This window comes from Rhamphochromis sp. 'chilingali' (assembly GCF_963969265.1).
Source record: "Rhamphochromis sp. 'chilingali' genome assembly, chromosome: 2".
NCBI classification, from domain to species: Eukaryota; Metazoa; Chordata; class Actinopteri; order Cichliformes; family Cichlidae; genus Rhamphochromis; species Rhamphochromis sp. 'chilingali'.
In genome coordinates, this window is record NC_137930.1 from 29,374,566 (window position 1) to 29,396,165 (window position 21,600).

The 21,600-nt window shown below is 39.3% G+C and overlaps 1 protein-coding gene across 1 annotated transcript in view; it reads left to right on the forward strand.

The window, feature by feature from the left end:
• ank1b (ankyrin 1, erythrocytic b) overlaps nucleotides 1–21,600 on the forward strand; it is a 78,375-nt gene that overhangs the window by 35,998 nt on the left and 20,777 nt on the right. Inside the window, exons 3-32 of the mRNA XM_080875072.1 lie at nucleotides 2,134–2,232; nucleotides 2,705–2,803; nucleotides 3,494–3,592; nucleotides 4,155–4,340; nucleotides 4,590–4,688; nucleotides 4,831–4,929; nucleotides 5,045–5,143; nucleotides 5,944–6,141; nucleotides 6,543–6,641; nucleotides 6,889–6,987; nucleotides 7,377–7,475; nucleotides 8,537–8,734; nucleotides 9,012–9,110; nucleotides 9,337–9,435; nucleotides 9,672–9,869; nucleotides 10,026–10,124; nucleotides 10,330–10,428; nucleotides 10,527–10,625; nucleotides 12,242–12,334; nucleotides 12,483–12,555; nucleotides 12,737–12,757; nucleotides 14,070–14,193; nucleotides 14,430–14,493; nucleotides 15,033–15,145; nucleotides 16,206–16,430; nucleotides 17,366–17,520; nucleotides 17,799–18,010; nucleotides 19,364–19,568; nucleotides 20,674–20,770; nucleotides 20,896–21,124. Coding sequence (XP_080731198.1) covers nucleotides 2,134–2,232; nucleotides 2,705–2,803; nucleotides 3,494–3,592; nucleotides 4,155–4,340; nucleotides 4,590–4,688; nucleotides 4,831–4,929; nucleotides 5,045–5,143; nucleotides 5,944–6,141; nucleotides 6,543–6,641; nucleotides 6,889–6,987; nucleotides 7,377–7,475; nucleotides 8,537–8,734; nucleotides 9,012–9,110; nucleotides 9,337–9,435; nucleotides 9,672–9,869; nucleotides 10,026–10,124; nucleotides 10,330–10,428; nucleotides 10,527–10,625; nucleotides 12,242–12,334; nucleotides 12,483–12,555; nucleotides 12,737–12,757; nucleotides 14,070–14,193; nucleotides 14,430–14,493; nucleotides 15,033–15,145; nucleotides 16,206–16,430; nucleotides 17,366–17,520; nucleotides 17,799–18,010; nucleotides 19,364–19,568; nucleotides 20,674–20,770; nucleotides 20,896–21,124 — 3,777 coding nt within the window. The remainder of the gene's footprint in view (nucleotides 1–2,133; nucleotides 2,233–2,704; nucleotides 2,804–3,493; nucleotides 3,593–4,154; nucleotides 4,341–4,589; nucleotides 4,689–4,830; nucleotides 4,930–5,044; nucleotides 5,144–5,943; nucleotides 6,142–6,542; nucleotides 6,642–6,888; nucleotides 6,988–7,376; nucleotides 7,476–8,536; nucleotides 8,735–9,011; nucleotides 9,111–9,336; nucleotides 9,436–9,671; nucleotides 9,870–10,025; nucleotides 10,125–10,329; nucleotides 10,429–10,526; nucleotides 10,626–12,241; nucleotides 12,335–12,482; nucleotides 12,556–12,736; nucleotides 12,758–14,069; nucleotides 14,194–14,429; nucleotides 14,494–15,032; nucleotides 15,146–16,205; nucleotides 16,431–17,365; nucleotides 17,521–17,798; nucleotides 18,011–19,363; nucleotides 19,569–20,673; nucleotides 20,771–20,895; nucleotides 21,125–21,600) is intronic.

Consider the following 21,600-nt stretch of genomic DNA (forward strand, 5'->3'; position numbering starts at 1 on the left):
ATCTAATTTTATGGTAGTTTTGTTTTACTGGAGAGAGAGAGAATACCAACCAAAAATCCAGGAAAAAAACATAGTACATAAAAGTTTGTTTAGGCTGGCTGTGGCATGGGAGGATTTTTAGTGACTGACGAATGCTTTTATACATGGATAAAACACCGCTACTGAAATGTAAGTCATTTTTGACAGTTAATGTTTACTCTCAGTATGTGATGCACTACTGATGGAAGTAATGCAATTCAATTGTATTTTATATAGCACCAAATCACAACAACAGCTGCCTCAAGGTGCTTTATATAAGGTAAAGACAATAATACAAAAGAGACAGAAAAACCCAACAATTATAAGACCTCCTATGGTCAAGTGCTTTGGTGACAGTGGGAAGGAAAAACTCACTTTTACCAGGAAGATACCGCAAACAGAACCAGCCTTAGGGACTGGTGGCCATCTGTCGTGACCATTTGGGGTGAGGGAAGGAAGAGTAACACACAAATAAAATAGCAGTGGATGTGCAGTGGATTTCACTAATCACTGTGGGTCACACTTCAAAATGAGAATTGCATCAGTACATATTACACATTACATTACACAGAGTTTGTAATTGCAGAGACAACTCCATTCATTTTGGGCATGTCATTTTCAAGCAGGAAGCTCAGAAAGCCCTTTGGTTTGCTTTGGTTTGGTAGTGTGGGGCATTTAATAAACTCAGATTTATTTCACAGGATTGGAAGAGTTAAGTAAAAAAAAGTAAAAGAAAAGTTAGATGTCTTTGATTATGATGGTTTCCTGGTACCATATTGCCTAGAATTCTGCCATAAAATTGGCCCTATACAATGGCATCACTTTTTTCCCTTTATATTCTTTGAAAACAAAGAATATGTCAATAAAAGATGCATACTCGGGCCAGTGTGAAATTGTCAGTCTTCAGTATTTAGAATATTTGCATTTCATCGTTATTGGCTGGTTAGCTTGCAGGTGTGGTAGAGGAGCACTTGGTGATTTCATGGGCAGAAATCTCTATGCAGACCTACAGCCACACCAGAGAGCAGGATTTGACCTGGAAGCCTTGGTTTCTCAGTAGTTACTATTGTTAATAGAATCTAAAAAACTTGGATTTAATACCCACAATTCTGATCATTTTTAAGTTATTAAATATTGTTTTTATCTTATGTTTATTTGTTTACTGTTACATTGATGTCTTTTTGCTCATGATGAAAGCAAGGGCAGACATGGTATATTTATATATGATATATATTATATGTGATTCTGCAGCAATGATCTGGCCTTGCTACAGAAATACAGGCTGTTCTTGGTTTACCTGTACCTACCTAACTAATTTCCATAGCTATTCCATTATTCGTGTGTTATGATGAAAAAAGAAAAGAAATCTCACCCTGTAGCTGCTTCAATCACATCTACACACAGCAGACATTCACACGTTACAGTGTGTGTAATTGCCTTTGATACAAAGTGTGTTTCCCATCAGAGCGCATGCTCGCAGAGATGCTCTGTTACCCATTTGAATTGAGTGACACTGCAGTATGATCAGAAGTCTGAGAGTTTGTGGATCACTGAGACTCCTGGTGGCCAGATTGTTTACTACAGGCAGACTGCATCTTCTACAAACATCAGTAATTCACTGTGCAACTAAGCTGCCACAAAAAAGACAGATAATCACAAAGAGAGACAAACCATGCTGAGATAAAACAGCTGTCTCATCAGAAAGTTCATTTTTTCAGAACTGAGCCCTCGTGCTGTCACAGTGGGTTTATCCGTTATTTTTAGAGACACTCTAACTAGACAAGTGATGTTCTGCACAGCTAGAGAAAGTGAGCATATGTTGCTGCACTCACAGGGGTATAGGAGTGAAGAATACCATTTCTATCCTCTCCTCTTGTGGCTTCCTAATTACCTGTCAATGAAGTGGGTGGAGTTAGAACCGATGGAGAACTGTATAAGCTTTGGAGTCTGATTATGTTCAGCAGCAAGTCCTACACATTATACTCAAACCACAGCATGGATAGCATATTGTTTCCTTTTCTCAAAGGTCATAAAATGCTTTCATGTCTAAGCTTTACTATTATAGCTTTGGTGGGAGTTGTTTGTGTAACTAAATCTCTCCATTTCCTCCTTAAGAATGGTCTTAACGGGTTACACCTCGCCTCTAAAGAAGGCCACGTCAAAATGGTCTTGGAATTACTCCATTCTGGCATTGAGCTGGAAGCAACTACAAAGGTACATTTTTTTCTGTTCTCTCTGTTTCTATGTTTCCAACTTGAAGTGAGTGAACCGTGGTAACTGCCACACTTTCCCAAAACTTGTCTTATTTTACTATTTTAACTCAGGGTTTGTTTAGTTGAGTTGAGTTGTAAATACTGGGACCAATGGAAAACTACACTTACAATACAGATACACAACATTTTTTTAATGTAATACTTTTGTATTTAAACACAGTTTAAATAGACAGTTTAAGTGTTTCTCATTTATACCAAAGGTATTTATTGATGAACAACTAAATAAACTAAAACAAAGTTTTCCTGCTTTTAGTCGGTATAGCTTTTTTAATCTTATACACACTACACAGACTAGATTTCACTGTTGAGTTCTCAGTGTAGCGATCTAGGCCATTAGGCTGTAATAATTGCCCTCTCACTCACTTTAATTTTCTTTTCTCGCCTTCTCTGTGGTTTTTTTATGTGACCTCAAGAAAGGGAACACTGCTCTCCATATCGCAGCGCTGGCAGGGCAGGAGAAGGTGGTGGCTGAGCTCGTCAACTATGGTGCCAATGTTAATGCCCAGTCACATGTGAGTCGCCCCAAGCTGCGTAGAAGGGTTGAACGTATGAGCCAAGTGTGTCGAGTGTGTATGTGCATTTGTGCGTGTTTTGTTCCTGTTGAATATGTGTCACAGCAGCTGATAAATCATTTCTCTGCATATTTATATATAGTATCTGTACTCATAAACATGTGTGCGTCTGTGTCCTCGGAAAGATAAGCACCTGTTTTGTATCCAGTACTTTACCCATAAAGGTAAAGGTAGGATGCTTTTAAAAACTGATACAATTTTTTATTTTTGCAATTTTTATTCATCATTAACCTTTTAAAAAAGTGCAGTACAAAATTTTCTGACGCCTCTTTGCTTTAAAGACAGAACCAATTCTGCTGGATGCAGTTAATAATTAATAGGCAGGATTGTTTGGGGCAAAGTTTGTTACCAAACTTTAGCTGTATCAATGTCCTCTGTCCATTCATGTAATCTAAGGCTAACTGCATAATGTTTGGATTAGGCCTCTATGAAAATATGGGTGCTTTGAAAATAGTTCTTCATGACTCAGGCTTTACCTTTGGATTGTTGTTCATAACTGCTCTAACTTTTGCATAGTAGTATACATGTGTATGCATATGTGTGTTTGTTTTCTGACATCACCACTTGCAGTATAGGTGGATGTCCATTTCTTGTGTGTTTTTTCTACAAAATGTATTTATGTCCCAACAGAAAGGGTTCAGTCCTCTCTACATGGCAGCACAGGAGAACCATTTAGAAGTGGTCAAATTTCTGCTTGAAAATGGTGCCAATCAAAGTCTCCCAACTGAGGTATTTGTCTTTCAACAGCCTGTTTATTGTTGGGTGTTTCCTGACAAACCACACTGATGATGGGTCTTTATTATAAGAAACTGTAGGATGTGTAAAGTAGTCAACAATTGTGCCAATGCGAGAGGGTTTACCAAATGGAAATTTCCTTAATTAACAACAACAAAACTTTAATTGTCAACAAACATTGCGGGATCATGTAAATACAATTAACAATAGAAAATAAATAGGAACATATTTAGTGGTTTTAATTGATAGAACAAACAGAAATTGTCGGGCAAGAGGATATAATTTGAAATCACATTGTCTCTAACATGCTAACATCTAACATCTCCCTTTATTATGCCTGCTCTCATTCCATTTTGTTTTGGCCTACCTTTTCTGTCACCTATCAATGTACATACTTGAATTGGTGTGTTGCACAGTTTTCATTGTAAGAGTCCTACAAAAAAAAAAATAGTTGCAGTCTATTTTTAGTGACAAAAAAGTGGTTCGTCCTTTAATTAACCTCCTCTTCTTCTTCTCTCCTCTCTGTTTCTCTTCTGCTTATTGTCCCCTCCCTCAGGATGGCTTCACTCCCCTTGCAGTGGCCCTACAGCAGGGCCACGAAAACGTAGTGGCACTGCTCATCAACTATGGCACCAAGGGCAAAGTCCGCCTCCCTGCCCTGCACATTGCTGCAAGAAACGATGACACGCGCACTGCTGCAGTTCTCCTGCAGAACGACCCCAACCCTGATGTTCTTAGCAAGGTATGCATTCACTGAGTATGGGTAAACTAAACTGTCAATAAGTCAGTCAAAAAGAAAAGATGTTGCATGAGCACAAAAATGCAGCTGATAAGGAAGTTCTTTCAATTAATTATACACATTTAAGGAAAATTCTGTAATCTCCTTCCTTCTTTTATCTGTAAACCTTTCACATTGTCCTTATTTAGTAAATATTTTTAAACTGTTGCTTGCTAATGCCCATTGTGTGTCTGTCTCTCTCTTTCTCTTTAGACTGGTTTCACACCTCTGCATATTGCAGCTCACTATGAAAATATGAGTGTAGCCCAGCTGCTGCTGAACAGAGGAGCGAATGTAAACTTTACCCCCAAGGTCAGTTTAATATTATAAAACATAACGATTTGCTTTTCTACATATATATCTACATGCAGAAGCTTTTAATGTAAATATAGCTGGGATATAAATTATACTATAAGCATAAAATTGACTTGATTTATTGACTTTGATTGTTTAGAATGGCATCACACCCCTTCATATAGCCTCTAGGAGGGGCAACGTAATGATGGTCAGACTATTGCTGGACAGAGGAGCACAGATTGATGCCAAAACTAAGGTACTAAGCTGCAATTTAGCATCTTCTACATTTCCCAGCCTGATTTTGGAGTTTGTTAGTCTGCACTTCATGGTGTTTATTTCTTGTCTAATTTGCTTCACTTCTCTCTTTGTAGGATGAGCTGACTCCTCTCCACTGTGCAGCTAGGAATGGTCATGTTCGCATTATTGAGATCCTGCTAGAACACGGTGCTCCCATCCAGGCTAAAACCAAGGTAGGTGGATTTTGTGAAATATTGCACTATGGCTGATCTATGGAGGTATGCTCTGTGGAAAAGAGGACTGAAAGTCGTTAGAAGCAAGACGAACTACAAGCTGCAAGAACCAGAAGTGGTGAAGTTAGATGAGTTCTAATACCTGGAGTCAACCATCCAAACCATCCAAAGTAACAGACAGTGAACAAGAGATGTGAAGAACAGAGTGCAAACAGGGTGGACAGAAGAATAGCAGCAAGAGTGAAAGGGAAGGTTTTAAAGTTGTGAGACCAGCCATGATGTTTGTTTGGAGAAAAGGGTAAGTGACAAAAAGACTGGAGGCAGATACGGAGGCGGCAGAGTTGAAGATGCTTAGATTTTCATTGTCCATAACAAAAGTTTGTCTATTAGAGTGACAGCTCAGGTTCAACAGTTTGGAGACACAGTTAGAGAGGCAAGCCTGAGGTGATTTGGCCATGTGAAGAGGAGGTATAGTGGATATATTGGACGATGTTGGACATAGGTTAAATATAGAGCTGCCAGACAGGATGACAAGAGGAACACTCCAGAGGAAGTTCATGGATGAAGTGAAGGAGAAGTTTGGTGTGACAGATGAGCATACTACAAATAGGGTGAGATTCCTGACAGAAGGAGAAGCAATCACCATGGCTGCATGTTTCATTAATGTGGAGTCTTTTCCACATTTAGCTACTGAGAAAATCCCATGATGACTCAGTCAGTGTCAACTCTCCAACCTGCTCTGCCTCCATATAGCCTACAGTTGATCACTGGAGTCCCTATCGTATTGTTCTTTCCTACAGAACGGTCTATCCCCCATCCACATGGCAGCTCAGGGGGATCACATGGACTGTGTCAGGCAGCTACTCCAGTACAATGCTGAGATTGATGATATCACACTCGACCATTTAACTCCTCTTCATGTAGCAGCCCACTGCGGTCACCATCGCATGGCCAAAGTTCTCCTGGACAAGGGGGCCAAAGCCAATGCACGGGCTCTTGTGAGTAACCGTTTTCTTTTGAGATAATTTCTATTAAGTTACTGTGGAAAGTTTTAGGCAATGAATGTGATCTCTATGGCATTCATACATTCTAGGATCTTGTGTTAATGAGGAACTAACTGTAGCAGTAATTTGATATTCTCCGTTTCTCAAAGTTGGCATAAACTCAGCTCACATTGCTTTGTCTTCTGCCCTTAAATGAGTTATAGTTGTGTTCAGTTCAGCAAACTTCTAAATTAGTAAAAAAAAAAAAAAATCTTTATATTAAGTCCTTTAAAAATAACGTTTTCTGTAATTTTGAGTTGAAAATGTACAACCCATTTTTAAACTGAAAAGTCAAAAATCTTCAGCACTGTGATTTATTTCTGAGCTGTTTTTTTACTATTTTTTTATGTTTGCAGAATGGCTTCACACCTTTGCATATTGCTTGCAAGAAGAACCACATGCGGTCTATGGACCTGCTGCTTAAGCACTCTGCTTCCTTAGAGGCTGTCACAGAGGTAGGATGGTGTGACCACGAGGAAAAGGGTCTAAAAATTAACAAATCCTTATCCCGATGTGCAAGCCCTCACCCTGACAGTTGTATGGTACTTGACAGAGCTAATCACAGCTCTCTAAATCGCTGCCACCATCATTGATAGTAATCCACATAGGCCAGACAGACGTGGCTAATGAGGTTAAATGTAATTTAGCCTATTTATAATGCATGAGTTTGATGTGCTTTTCTTTTCTGTTTTTTGTTCACAGTCTGGTCTCACTCCTCTTCATGTAGCAGCTTTCATGGGGCATCTGAACATAGTGAAAAACCTGCTCCAAAGAGGGGCTTCACCCAATGCTTCCAATGTGGTGAGCACTGCTTTTCTCATCCCAGAACAGAACAAATTGAATCTGACTGAAAGGGGAATAAAGTCACTCCTTTGGAGATCTGTTTTGTGGAATGCATATTAAATAATAATTAACTACTGGATTACTGAAATTAAAAGGCCAATCTGAACCATGGCCTTTAATACTACGATAGAGGATTAAAACAAGATTTACTCTAAATTTTAAAAAATATGTGTGTTTGAACTTTATCAGAAAGTTTTAAAACTCAAAATAAATAAATATAGAAACTTTTCATTGTAGGTTGTTACAGATGGATGAACTGCAAATGTCAGTATACATATGGACCCTTATATACACATTTGGGGTGCTATTTTGTCATTTGAGTAACTACCTGTATTTATCTACATCAGAAAGTGGAGACTCCTCTTCATATGGCCTCCAGAGCAGGACACTGTGAAGTTGCTCAGTTCCTGCTCCAGAACTCAGCACAAGTGGATGCCAAGGCTAAGGTATGAGCTGAGTAGTAGTACTAGTAGTACTACCAATGCTTCCAAGCAGAACACGGAGGGTCAGCCTGTCCATGCCACTAAATAAACAAAACAAAACACAAAACAAATATTTCTACAAGCTCCTCTGGGTGCAAAGACCGCCTTTTATCATTTGAGGAATATAGCCAGAATCAGACAAGTTTTGTCAAGCGACACTGCAGAGGTTCTTGTCCATGCATTTGTGTCTTCACGTATTGATTATTGTAATGCTCTTCTTTCTGGGCTACCAAAGAAAAGTTTTAGAAGTCTACAGATGGTGCAAAATGTAGCTGCTCGCATTTTAACAAGAACTGGGAAAGTTGAGCACATTAGCCCTGTACTGAGATCTCTTCATTGGCTACCTTGTCAGGTTCGAGCAGATTTTAAGGTCCTGCTGCTCACCTACAAGGCTTTAAACGGACTGGCACCTTCATACCTCTCTGACCTTTTACACCATTATGTCCCATCCCGTGCTCAGGACTCAGGACTCTGGCCTTCTAAAGGTTCCTAGAGCCAGAAAAAAGACAATTGGAGAGCGTGCTTTTTCTTTCCATGCCCCGTTTCTGTGGAACAACCTCCCTCGAGATATTAGGCAGGCATGCTCTTTGGAGGTTTTAAAAACTAAGCTGAAGACACATTTGTTCACCCTATCTTACATGTCTTAATTCTACGGCTTTTCGTTTTTGAATTCTTACTGTTTTAACTTATTATTATTATTATTGCTGTGTATCGCTTTTATTTATTTATCTTTTCAGTTTCAAATAGCTGTACAGCACTTTGTTTGAAAGCGCTTTATAAATAAAATTATTATTATTATTATTATTACTAGTAATAGTACCTTATTCAGCACCCAAAACAAACTTACAAATGATCGTGCAGCAATTATCAGTCAATCACTGATCTTTTTAAGTTGTCACAAACAATGCATAAAGGCTGTTTCATGTACACAGTGGCAGGTTTTATTAGGCATGATGTTTAATTTCCCGATGCTCAGCTGTATCTGTTTTCCAACTTGAACTAAACTCATTGTCCTCTGTGTCCAGGATGACCAGACACCTTTACACTGTGCAGCCCGTATGGGCCACAAGGAGCTTGTCAAGCTGCTCCTTGAGCACAAGGCCAGCCCTGACTCAGCTACAACTGCAGGTCACACACCTTTACACATTGCAGCACGTGAAGGACATGTCCAGACTATTCGAATATTATTGGATGCTGGAGCGGAGCAAATAAAGATGACAAAGGTAAAATCAGAATTAAGATTAAATGCTCAGTTAGTGCAGACCGCGTTTTATTGCTAACTGAACCGCTTCTGGCAAAAAATGACCGTTGAGGTTATTTGAGTCTGTCTTATGCTAAATTAAATAATTTAAAATAATTTTATCAGCTAAATATAAGCACAGATAGCCACAAATAGTTACATATAGTAAAACCCCATATTCAGAAACATTGTGGTGTACAGATGCAACTGAATCTTTGACAAACATCTTAGTCTTTTCTTCTTCTTCTTCATTTGAGTAGAAAGGTTTCACTCCCCTCCACGTGGCCTCCAAATATGGAAAGGTAGATGTGGCTGAACTCCTTCTGGAAAGAGGAGCAAACCCAAATGCAGCTGGGAAGGTGAGCCAGTCTGTACTTTTGTTGACAGGCAGTGAGGAGCAGTTCATTCTGCAAGTTTGACCCCACCCCGAGATAATTTTGTTTTCAGCTAATTGATTGATTACCATGGTATGTGTTTCATATATACATGTTTCTGTGTGGTTTTTTTGCATATGTGTGTGCATCTGTGGGTTATATATATGTTCATGCGTATGTGTGTGTGTGCGTGTGTGTTTGTGGTTAACAGAATGGTCTGACACCCCTTCATGTGGCCGTCCATCACAACAACCTGGATGTTGTTAGACTCCTGGTCAGCAAGGGAGGATCTGCACACAGCACTGCCCGAGTAAGATGTTCACACATATGTGTGTGCACATTAGAGGCAGGCCAGCATAACCTGCCAATCCATGACTGACAATCATACAAAACAGGCTAAATTAGAGTGATTCTCAAGCATACATTGACTTGCATAGCAAACTTTGTACTGGCAAGTGCTCTCTCACAGCAGCGTTTAAGTTATATGCTGGAAGAATAGCAATGTCCACTTTTTTATTTCTGTTTTGTCCTTGTTTCTTTCTGCAGAATGGATACACTCCCCTTCACATAGCAGCCAAGCAGAACCAGATGGAGGTGGCCAGCTGTCTTCTTCAGAATGGGGCATCGCCCAATTCTGAGTCCCTCCAAGGCATCACGCCCCTACACCTGGCTTCACAGGAGGGACGGCCTGACATGGTGGCTCTGCTCATTTCCAAACAGGCCAACGTAAATCTTGGAAACAAGGTATAATATTAGAATGGAGAGACTTGATCATGTTCTAAAGAGTAAAGTTTAATTCCTGTAGTTTTATATGTGCTTTTTTAAAATTATTATTAGATTAATATACTGTCTATACAATAGATAAACTATGATGCTCATTCCTCTGGTCGTTCTTTGTAGAATGGACTGACTCCTCTGCATCTTGTGGCCCAGGAGGGTCATGTGGGCATCGCAGACACTTTGGTCAAACAGGGGGCATCTGTTTATGCTGCTTCACGTGTAAGCTACATCGATTCCACTGAATACACATAGACATAAAATACCATGTGTGTGTGATGAACTGAAGAGATGGCATCTTTTGTCTTTATACAGTCTTGTGCGCCAAATGACTAAGCACATATTTGCCCGATATTTAGACTGACAATTAATGGGTATCACTAAAGCAACTAAACAACAGCTTGCTGTCTTTCTCTCTTTGGCTCAGATGGGCTACACACCCCTTCACGTGGCCTGTCATTATGGCAACATCAAGATGGTGAAGTTCCTTCTGCAGCAGCAAGCTCATGTGAACGCCAAGACAAGGGTAAAATTCCTTGTCAGCACCCCCCCTTTTTTTTTAATCATATTTAGTTTCTTCTTTTGTCCGTCAAAACTTTTTTATCGCTTTCTTTTTTGCTGCAGATGGGCTACACCCCTCTGCACCAGGCAGCCCAGCAGGGCCACACAGATATTGTCACACTCTTGCTGAAACATGGAGCCCAACCCAATGAGATCACCTCGGTGAGAAACCTTTACTAAACCCTTCCTTGTGCAGCAGTTTTTCTGAAGGAACAAACATGTGATAACAAATAAAGAAATTGCCTTCAGTAGAATAGTTAGCACTAGATTAGATTCAGATCACAGATCATCATCATCATCATCATCGCTCTCTTGACTGATAAACATTCCTATCCTGTTAAATATTTCTCTGTAAACGTTTTTCCACATGCACAATGTATGTGTGTTCACTGTCAGGACTATTATTTACTTTTTTAGTTGCTGTGACTACGTTGCAATGAAACTTTTTTTTTTCAGTGTGTACTCTGGAGCTAGAGTTCCCCAGCTAAAATTGATGTTGCATCCTATTTTGTCTATCCATTTATTTTACATCAGTATTTTTAATTTTTGATACTTTGTTCAGAGATTATTTTTACATCACTACATACACCTGACAGCCCTAATTGGTTAGTTAGATTTTAAATTAAGATTTTGACAGGCACAATTTATGAAAGGCCTGAAAGATGCAGTTTAAGACCTAGTAATTAAACTGCAAAATTTAATAGCTTTTTTTTGTCTTTCCATTCACTAGTTTTGATATATTAGAAGTTTGGACATGTGTATAACTATGGTGGATACTGTCCAGTATATGTTTGTTGCAGCCTGTAGGATATATCAGTTCACCTTTTGCCTTCATTTTTCATATTTTTTTATTTATGTTGTAGATGTGTACCGTAATTCTAAAAACTATATTTCTTACAGGACTCCATGCAGTCATGATAAACTAAGTATACCTTGTAGCTTGTAAAACAACCTTTAGCTGCAACAACTTGAAATAATGATTTGCTGTATGACTTTATAATTTACAACATTGCATTAGTTTATGGAGGTTTGCAGGCATTCATTTATATACAGATCTCTTATGGTCCCATCACAGCATTACAGTCAGGCTGAGGTCTGCACTTTGACACTGTGACACCTTGATTCCTTTCTTTTGCGGCCATGCTGTTGTATACCAGCCAACCTTTAGCTCTTGGACAGATGGCCTCAAATGTGACAGATTTCATGGTCAACTCAATGAATACAAGGCGCCCAAGCTGCAAAACAAACCCAAATCATCACCCGTCCAGTACCAGCATGCTTGGCAGTTGACATGAGGTATTTGTTTTTGCCAAACATGGTGCTGAGCAGTATGGCCAAACATCTCCTCTTTGGCCTTGTTTGTCCAAAAACCTCTTGTGGTTTCTTCAGATGCAACTTGGCAAACTTCAGCCATACTGTCCTGTTCTTTTGAAGGAGAAGAGGCTTCTTCCCGGAAACCCCATCAAATAAACCATACTTGTTGAAGTTGATTTTAATAGTCAACATGCTAGCAGAGACCTGTAGAATCAGAGCTGTAGCTCTTGGGTTTTTTGCACTTTCTGAGAATTGTAGAGAATCTGTTGGGATGTTGACTCCTGGCAAGATTGTGGTATTTTGTCTACAAACACCTGAATGCTTTGAGATCTTCTACTTTTGTTTTTCACAGGACACTAAAATACTTCTTTTTCCCAAGAGTATATGTTTTCTACAGGAAAGAATAAAGTTCTTAAAATCTGTGGAAATGATTTTAGTAATTTTAATTATCTGTCTCCGTGTAGAACGGCACGTCTCCCCTGGGCATTGCTAAGAGGCTGGGTTACATCTCTGTCATCGATGTGCTCAAGCTGGTAACCGAGGAGTCCGTTTCTGCGGTGAGCATGGTTCACCTAGTTACACCAGTACATGAAGAAGAAACGTTGACCCACCATGATCAGATGTTCACTGAGCAAACTCTGTTTTCCTAATTACATTCAGCTCCCTCACTGCTTGCAAATTAACTCCCACCCTGGTTCTCCACAGATCACGACAGAGAAGCATCGGATGAGTTTCCCCGAAACTGTAGATGAGATTTTGGATGTTTCAGAGGATGAAGGTAGGCTGTCTTATTTGATTATGTTAAAAGCATCAACTGTGCAGCTTTGATAATTAACTTTCAGCTCTGATTTTGGTAGAAGACGAGCGCATGGGAAGTACACTGACATGTCGAAGTACCAGCATGAATTTGACTGTATATGTGCGACTGTTTATAACACCCTTTTCCATTTGTCTTGTAGGGGTTGCCCAGCTAACGTTAGGTAGGACTGTGTCTGTATCTCTGCCTTGTCCGGTCCGGTGACTCGTAAACTTGTGCCTTCATTGCAGTTGCACTTTCTCATTTTCTCTGTGTGTCACTAAATGTCTTTCTAATCAGTTCTACTTTCGACTCCAGCCCTGTTTGTTATCCTCTATTTTCTCTGTCTTATCTTTGATCTCTCCTGTTCTCCCTCTTGTTCAGAGATTTGCTTTTTCTTTAAAAAGTCTGTTTGTCATCAGCATGTAGTCACAACATTTTCCTTTTACCAGCACATATCTGGTCATGGATCTATCATTGACAGAACTCCAATATTTCTGTATTTAAATTTAAATGGCTCCCTTGCAGTGCAGCGTTGCTGTTCCTCCTGATTTTTACAGTGTAATTGATCCATAAACGGATAAAACACATACTGTGGCAAAGCTGTGACACTTTCCAGCAAACAGCTCCAGTTTATACAGTCATCGGCCTGCCTTAAAAATCTAGAAAAAATAAACCAAATTCGAATCTTTTCAACACGTTTTGGAAGCATTTTTTCCTTTTGCAATGTGTTTTCTTGTTTTTATACTTGTTTAATTTTCTCACTTTTTACTTCTTTAACATTTTTTTGCTTTGTTTTCCTGAACAGCTTATACGAATGGGTGCTAAAGTGTCTGTCTTGTGAAGCGGTTTAAAGTTGTTGTTATAATTATTATTTTAGTATCATTCCTATTTAATAATTAAGGTGTTTTCTCCTACACAGAAACAACCATCACCACATGTGATTTCATCTTTAATGGGCATGCTCACTAAAAAAGCTGTCACCAGGTGCCTTGCAGTTTGCTGTCCATGCAGTGTCCTAAACTGTGTTGATATTCACTGTCTTACCAATCCTCTTCTTTCACTACTTTGGTTTCCATCGGCTCTGGTTGTTGTTGGTTTGACTCCATTGCTTGGACTAAAATGTTTGGAACTGCTTTGTGGCCATTTTTTTCTGTGGTTTGGTGAAGGGATGGGAAGGATGGTGGAGTAGTAATTACAGATTTCATCTGGGGATTATATCAAAATTGATTTTACTCGAATTTGAAGAGAGTTCAAGGTTTTGAGAGCATTTCTCATAAAATACATTTTGAAACAACTTGAAATGTATTGAGATAAACTGATATTTATTGGGAGAACTTGTCCTTAATTTAAAGTTTACTCCGTATCCCCCTGGTGTCATCCTTTTCTCTCTTACTTCCTTATGTGTTCCTTGCAACCTGTTCCTTACCACTTATTTTTCTCTGTGTTCATTTTCCATGTTCTTTCTAAACATTTCTTTTACATTTTTACCACAGGAGACGAGTTGCTGGGGATGGACGGAGCTCGCTATTTGAAGCTTGATGATTTTAAGGACCAGGATGATGACTTTCTCTCCCCAAAGAAGACCCTCAGAGACTTTGAGGGCGGCATGGGCACCACGTAAGTCAGTGTGAGGTGGTGTGACGAGGAGTCTTTATGTGAAGAATGCCTAATATGATATAATTGAAAATGAAATTTGAGCTGGCGATTAAATTACTGACATAGCTCATTTATCCTTACCTTAGATTATGAGAAGCAGCAGAGTGAGCTCATATGATTTTATTAGAATTTTGATAGCGGTGTCATATTCAGCGATGGTTTCTTGTCTTACCTTATTCCTACCTCCTCTTCGACAGTCCATATTCTCCTGCTATTCCCAGGATCCCCTGTGTGTCACCAGAGACAGTTATGCTGGATCAGGTATGCTTAGCTCGTGACTAAGAGTGGCTTAGTAAGCATTTGTTACTTTATCTTATCCTCCTGAGACCTGAGCTCCCATTTGAATACTTTTCTAATTTCTTCTAGCTATTTGGGATTAGTTGGATCTGATAAGTATATAAACTAAGCTTCCTCTTTGAATAGGAAGCCATTGATTTGTTACGTAGTTGTTACATACTTGTATGTACTCGTAAAGGGACACTTAATTTAAGTTAACATTGCTTGACAATCACTTTCTTGTGCAGAATGAAGTTTTTAAGGTGCAAAAAAGAGGCTATAGAAGACAGATATTCAAATGGAAATATCACTAACTTATATTATTGAACCAGATTCTGACTTTTATTCATACCTCTTCCTTTATTATGGTCTTCTCTCTGCTTCATGTTTTATATCACCTCTTTCTCTTTTCATATCAGTCTTTCCCTCCTACTTTTCTCTGGTTTAATCTTCTCAGTCATAGCTGTTTTACAGCCTCAATTTCTCACCGTTTTCCATTTTCATTTCTCCCTCTCTGACCTCAGCACACCCCCGTCCCTTTGCCAAAAGAATATGATGAAGATTCTCTTATCCCAAGCAGTCCAGCTACTGAGACTTCAGACAATGTCAGCCCTGTAGCCAGCCCTATTCACACTGGGTGAGTTATTAAAATGTTTTTCTTCCCCGTTAAACCAAATTTTTAAAATTGCTTTTATGTTAAACAGTATCAGTCGTCGATGCTTCTTGTCAGGATTCTTATTATAGTGTTTTGGCAGACTGTGAAATTTCTGGCTTTACAAAAAAGTAAATAGAAAAAAAAAGTGCAGATAGTGCAGACTTGTTAAAAGCCTATGATGATAGTCAAAAGCATATTATATTTATCATCTATTTTTCTCTTAACCTGATTATAATTAACAAAATTGTTTAAACTCTAATGTCATTAACATTTAAAACTGGCAACCGATTCCATTAATTCATCTACTGAGGTGATAGTTTATGTGACAATAGCATCCTTTACTTATATACAATCTAAAGTGCTCTGTAAACTGCTACGAAAAAGGGCCTAGGTAAATGCAGTCCATTTATGTTTTAATGTTATTGCATAGAGGTATGATACCAAAAGATAAATGGTGGTTGTAATGATTATCAGTGATGATCACGATGATCACAATCCAAATTTACAGATATCTTATATTTAAAGGAACTGTATTCCAGCAATAAACACTTTAATTTATCAATTATGCAAAGTCATAATTTACTGTAACTGTACCTCCATGAGTCAGCTTTTGAAATAGTGAGTATGAAAAGATGACCTCAGACATAGAGACACCTGTATTAAGCCACCGGTATAATGCAGGAGAAGCAGAATCGGGATCTCTTTCAAATCTTTTCACATCATTCTTGCTGAGCATTGCTGCAGATCACTCGTTCTCTCCTGTCATATCCAGACAAGCAAATGAAAAGAGCGCCTACACAGTCAATTGATGTCTTCTTTATGAATAGCATAAACCATGAGCGGGAAAACCAGATCAATTCAAAACACTGCTGAACAAACAGCACATGAATAATCTGTTCCCATCTCGTAGAGCTGGAGGATTTCCCTGACGAAAGTCCAGTCTTTGTGTTTTTTTTCTTTCTGTCGTGTTTTATTAATATTTAAATGTGTGTTGATAAAGTAAAGTTTACATGTTCTTAATTTATGGCACCATGTAACTCAGCTTCCTGGTGAGTTTCATGGTGGATGCTCGAGGGGGCTCCATGCGAGGCAGCAGGCACCATGGACTACGAGTGATCATCCCTCCCCGAACCTGCGCTGCACCGACGCGCATCACTTGCCGTCTCGTTAAACCCCAGAAACTGACCACGCCTCCTCCACTAGTGGAGGGCGAGGGCCTCGCTAGCCGGATCATCTCCCTGGGGCCGTCCAGTATGCAGTTCCTTGGGTAAATCAGACCTTTCTTTGGTTTATTAACTGTATTTGATTGTATTTGACTGTGCATTTACAGTCAAAGCAAAATACTTTTGTGTGTATTTGAGTGCCTATATGTGCATGTATTTGCGTGGCTCTTAATAGACATGACATGTCCAAGACAAGTTCAGTGATTGTGCCATTTAATGGACAAGACTAGATCATGATGGGGTATTTATAGGAAAATAGTCATTTAAGCAGTTTAAAACTAACCTATCACAGTGTAAAATTACAGAGAATATGGGGATCATCTACGGTACAAATTATCTTAAAAATATTTTTAAAAATCTTCAGAAAGTATTGTACACAAAGGACTAGGTTGAAAACCAATGCTGAAAGGTCCAGAGTCATGCTGGGATGATGTATCAAGCATTTCTGAAAACCATTGTGCGTGAGCACTGGTCATTTTTATTGTACAATATTAAAATTCTAACCATGCAAGGAGAAACATAAAAAGCATTCATAAACATGTCGTCTCTGGACATCAGCTCATTTAAAGAGGACCAGGTCTGACCAATCAAGTGGCAGAGGTTTTTTAGAAGTCACACATGTTGCATCTTCTAAGCTGTGAACATGCACTTCAAAAGGCTGTGTATTAGTGCAAATGGCATTGATAACTTGTACTGTTAATGTTAGTCTGGGCTCTGAACCAGCTGGCCTGTAGTTCAGAGTCATCAATTAGAATGTTTTGGCACACTGTGAAATAAAATAATACCGCAGAGCAGACCTCAGTCTGATGAGTACCAAACCAGGCAAGTAGGGAAATGCATTTGACTTTCAAAACTACAGCATTTAGTCTTCTCTGTTCCCCAAAACCTATAGATTGTCATTAAAAGACGAAGAAAAAGAAGATAAAATATGCACCTCTCCTACCTTTTTCTAAAAACCTTTCTGACATTTCATTCACAGACCAGTGATAGTAGAAATCCCTCACTTTGCCTCACTGGGACGAGGAGACAGAGAGCTTGTGGTGCTCCGCAGTGAGAACGGCTCGGTCTGGAAGGAACATCGTAATCGCTATGGCGACGAAGTACTGGAAACTATTCTGAATGGCATGGATGAAGGTTAGTGGGATTGTAATGGATGTCGCCTGTCAGGGAAACCTTGAGGGGTTGTATTAATCTTGATGTATGTCCCTGGAGTTACAGAAGACAAGCATAGGAAGGTTTTTTTTAAACACAGAAGCTGCCTCCGCAGCATCAGACAGGCTTTATTCCCACAAAGTGTTCATTTAAGACTGAAATTTTCAGCTAGACATGTATCCTAACACCTACCATTACCCTCTTTTTCTTTCCTCTTTATCTCTTTTCTCTGCTTATCTCCACTATTTCACCTAATATAGACTTGGAGAGCCAAGAGGAGCTGGAGAAGAAGAGAATCCGTCGAATGATCTCCACTGACTTCCCCCTCTACTTTGCAGTAGTGTCTCGCATACAGCAGGAGAGTGATCTCATTGGTCCAGAGGGCGGTCGGCTGACCAGTAAGCTGGTCCCCCAAGTTGAAGCCATCTTCCCTGAGACTGCTGTCACCAAAAGAGTGAGGCTGGGACTGCAGGTGAGAATATGAATTGAAAAGAGGCTTTGCACATGTACACTTTTCATAATTGCTTGATTGTTCAACACAAAAACAGATGTTCAAATGAGAAAACAACCAAGACTGTGCCAACATGTTTACCTCTGGCCTCATTTTCTGTTTGTGCTGCTTTCAGTCTACGAGTTCAGATTTGACAGATTTCATGCCATGAAGTTGATGTTATGTGTGTTTGACCAATGAGTCTGAAAATGCTTGAGTTTTGCTATCAGTCATGGAGACCTGATGCGAGACGTGAAGAGGCAGACTGATTTATTTCAGTACTATATACCTTAATGCTAGAAGAAAGGTCATCACTTGTCATTTGAGATATCCCATCAAATAGTAAATCTATATTTCATTCAGTGTTTTGTGATGTAGCATCAGTTATTATTGGTATTACTGTAAATCATGTACATTTTTTAAAGTAAATTTCTCTTGCCTTGCACTTCATTGTGATAAATTTGCTTTGGTTTATTCAATGAAAATGTAAAAAAAATACATCTACTTCACAAAATAGAGCTGTAACAAACAGTGATATCAAACCGATAGGAAGAAGATTTTCTCAGTTTTTAAACACTGTCAATAAGAATTTCATTGATAGAATAGGTTAATATAGAAAAATTATATACTTTATTAGAACATTTTCAAAATTTGCCTGACCTTTAAGAAGCATCTCTGGTGTTTGCAACACGTGGTGTCTGCCCTGCCAAACAGGAGCTTCTGGCAAATGTATGACTGGCTGTTACTCATCCAGACCTCTGCAGACACCCGTCTGGGAACTTGGCACACACTCATGCTGACTGATCTCTTTTCACACTACACCTACATTTGGCTTTGTTTTCCACAGCAGAAAGATTATGAAGGATTATGGCTTCTTCATTTCTGTTGCTTGGTCACTTGAGTGTACATCGTTTACGTTCTTTGTCATGGCACTAATGTTATGTACGTAAGAAGATTGCATGAGTTTTACTTTGGCTACGCTCGTCTGTTTTCCTTTTTATCCAGCCATTCGTCACTCCTCAGTTCCCCGATTTAAGTTGTGAGCCACAGTGACCAAGCTGATGCACTGATCTGAGTTTATGAATTTGTTGCATGTGTGAGTATGATTGGGAATTTGAAGTTTTAGCCTATTGCACATTTGCTTTTATGGTTTATGGTTTGTTTTCCTTTTTTAAACATTTTGTTTTAATTGTTTGTTGATCCTTGTGGAGTTTCTGTTATGTTTTATTTGTGCTTGAGTTTATCTTTTCCATTCTCCATGTATGCAGCCTTCTCCTCCTGTCTTTTCGTCATGTCCTCAGTGTCCCTTTTTTGCCATTAACACTTTAACATCAGGCACAACCAATCCCTGATGAACTGCTGACCAGGCAGCTTGGTAACCAGGCCACCTTCAGCCCAGTGGTTACCATCGAACCTCGGCGACGCAAATTTCACCGTCCAATCGGATTGCGGATTCCTTTACCACCGTCGTGGAGGGAGAGCCCTCGTGATGCTGGCGAGGGTGATACCACCAGCTTGCGTCTTCTCTGCAGTGTCATTGGTAGGAATAACTTTACAGAGTAATCCCTTTTTATATTTTGTTTTTTCTTGTAACAAACATGAGATACCTAGGATTGTATTCAGGAATTATTACCTTTCTCATTAGGGTACAAACAAAATGATCTGCCACCAGATTATATATTTTTTTGTGTTAAGCAGTTTTATTTACCAATTTGACTTTTTAGAGTAACCTTAAAATGACTCTTTATGGTGGTGAAGGGGAAAATTTGAAATACTGGGGCAAAGAAAATCAGAGCACCAATTCACTAAAATGGACCCTAACAAAACTGATTGATGGCAGTGGACACGTGGGTGTACTTCTGACTCAAACATCACAATATAAAAGGCTCTAATCTCCTGTTTTAATATGCAAAGCAGGGGTCATACATGGAGATGCACTTCTCAAAACAAACATGGCAGCAAAAGAGGAAAGTCGAAAAAATACCATACCAGTCTAAATTCGACTTAAACTGTATTTACATTATGTGAGTTTGAGCCGTCTCTGGAGAAAGACGACCAACATAAAAGGATATTTCTGAGTACTCAACTGGTAATCAAGTAAAAGCAAAAGCAGCATAAAATTACGTGCAAAGAATCTTGTCAGACGGAAATAAACATGCACATTAACAAAATGATTGAGATTCCAATCATGTCTCTGTGTAAGTTGTGTCCTCCATCTGTTAAAGCTGAGCCAAGGAGGACACAGGAAGCAGACAAACAGCAGAGGAACAACAGCTGTCTGTCTTAGCCTTGATTCAGTTGCTTTTATCATTGTAAGACAATTAAATTTTCATGCAGCAGACTAGAAATATTTCTCAAGTTTATCAGATCAATGTCATATAGTGTGGACTTCAGTGTGTGGGAGTCATTACAGGGAGTAGTGAAAAAATGACCAACAAAACTGCCTGGAAGTCATACAAAAGGGACGCTAAACAAATGATGCAAAAAGGAGAAGCCAGGATACTGGATGTATATATTCAAAAAGACAGTCACTAGATAATCGATAATAGGTGGGAGACCTAACAAAGAAAGGAAATAAAACTGATGAAGGTCCAACTTAGACAACATAATGGGACAGTTTTTCCAACACTTGCACATCAATCCAGGTGGAACAGCACCAGCTCAGTGGGAGGACATCACTGGAACCACCAAGCTGATGTACGCCAACAACTGTGCCAATTTTACCACCAATGTGTCTGCAAGGTGAGCTCAGTAAACACCTGTGCAAGCATGTTCCCAGTCAACTTTTTTTCCTGCACTCTTGCACACGTCTGGATTTAGATCCAGCTGGTTTGTTTAATTCTTCTCTGTTCTCCTGCTATATCCAGATTCTGGCTGGCAGACTGTCCACGTACGGCGGAGGTGGTCACCTTTGCCAACCTGCTGTACAGGGAGCTAATGGCAGTCCCATATATGGCCAAGTTTGTTATTTTTGCAAAGATGAATGAGGCACGTGAGGGACGCCTGCGTTGTTACTGCATGACAGATGACAAGATGGACAAAACTCTGGAGCTGCACGAAAACTTCACCGAGGTGGCCCGTAGTCGAGACATTGAGGTGCGCACAGGGGCAAGGCCACAGAAAGCCAGCTTATTAAGGAGCGCAGTTGAACATGTGATTCGTTTTAAGTTCTCTAAAAAGTGGCGGCATCGTGGTGTGGTGGTTAGCACTGGTTCCTCAGACCAAGAAGGTCCTGGGTTTGAATGATGCTGTGTAAAGCAGGGGTCCCCAACTAAAATAACAGGAGGTTCACTACCTCCATCATCCAATCAATCTGGGTTCCGAACACTTTAAATGACCCAACAAAATTATTTTCTTTCATTTCTATTTAACATTTAATTAACAATATAGACTTTTGCCTTGTAACTACTGATCAATTATTCATATGCCATTAAATCATCTGCTGAACCGAAAAGTGTAATCCAGTTCAAGTACTAATATTAAACAAAAAACTATTTAACAATAAAATCATGCAATAATCTTTACCACATCTATTGCACATAACCCAACATTAAGGTGTCTTGATGCATGCT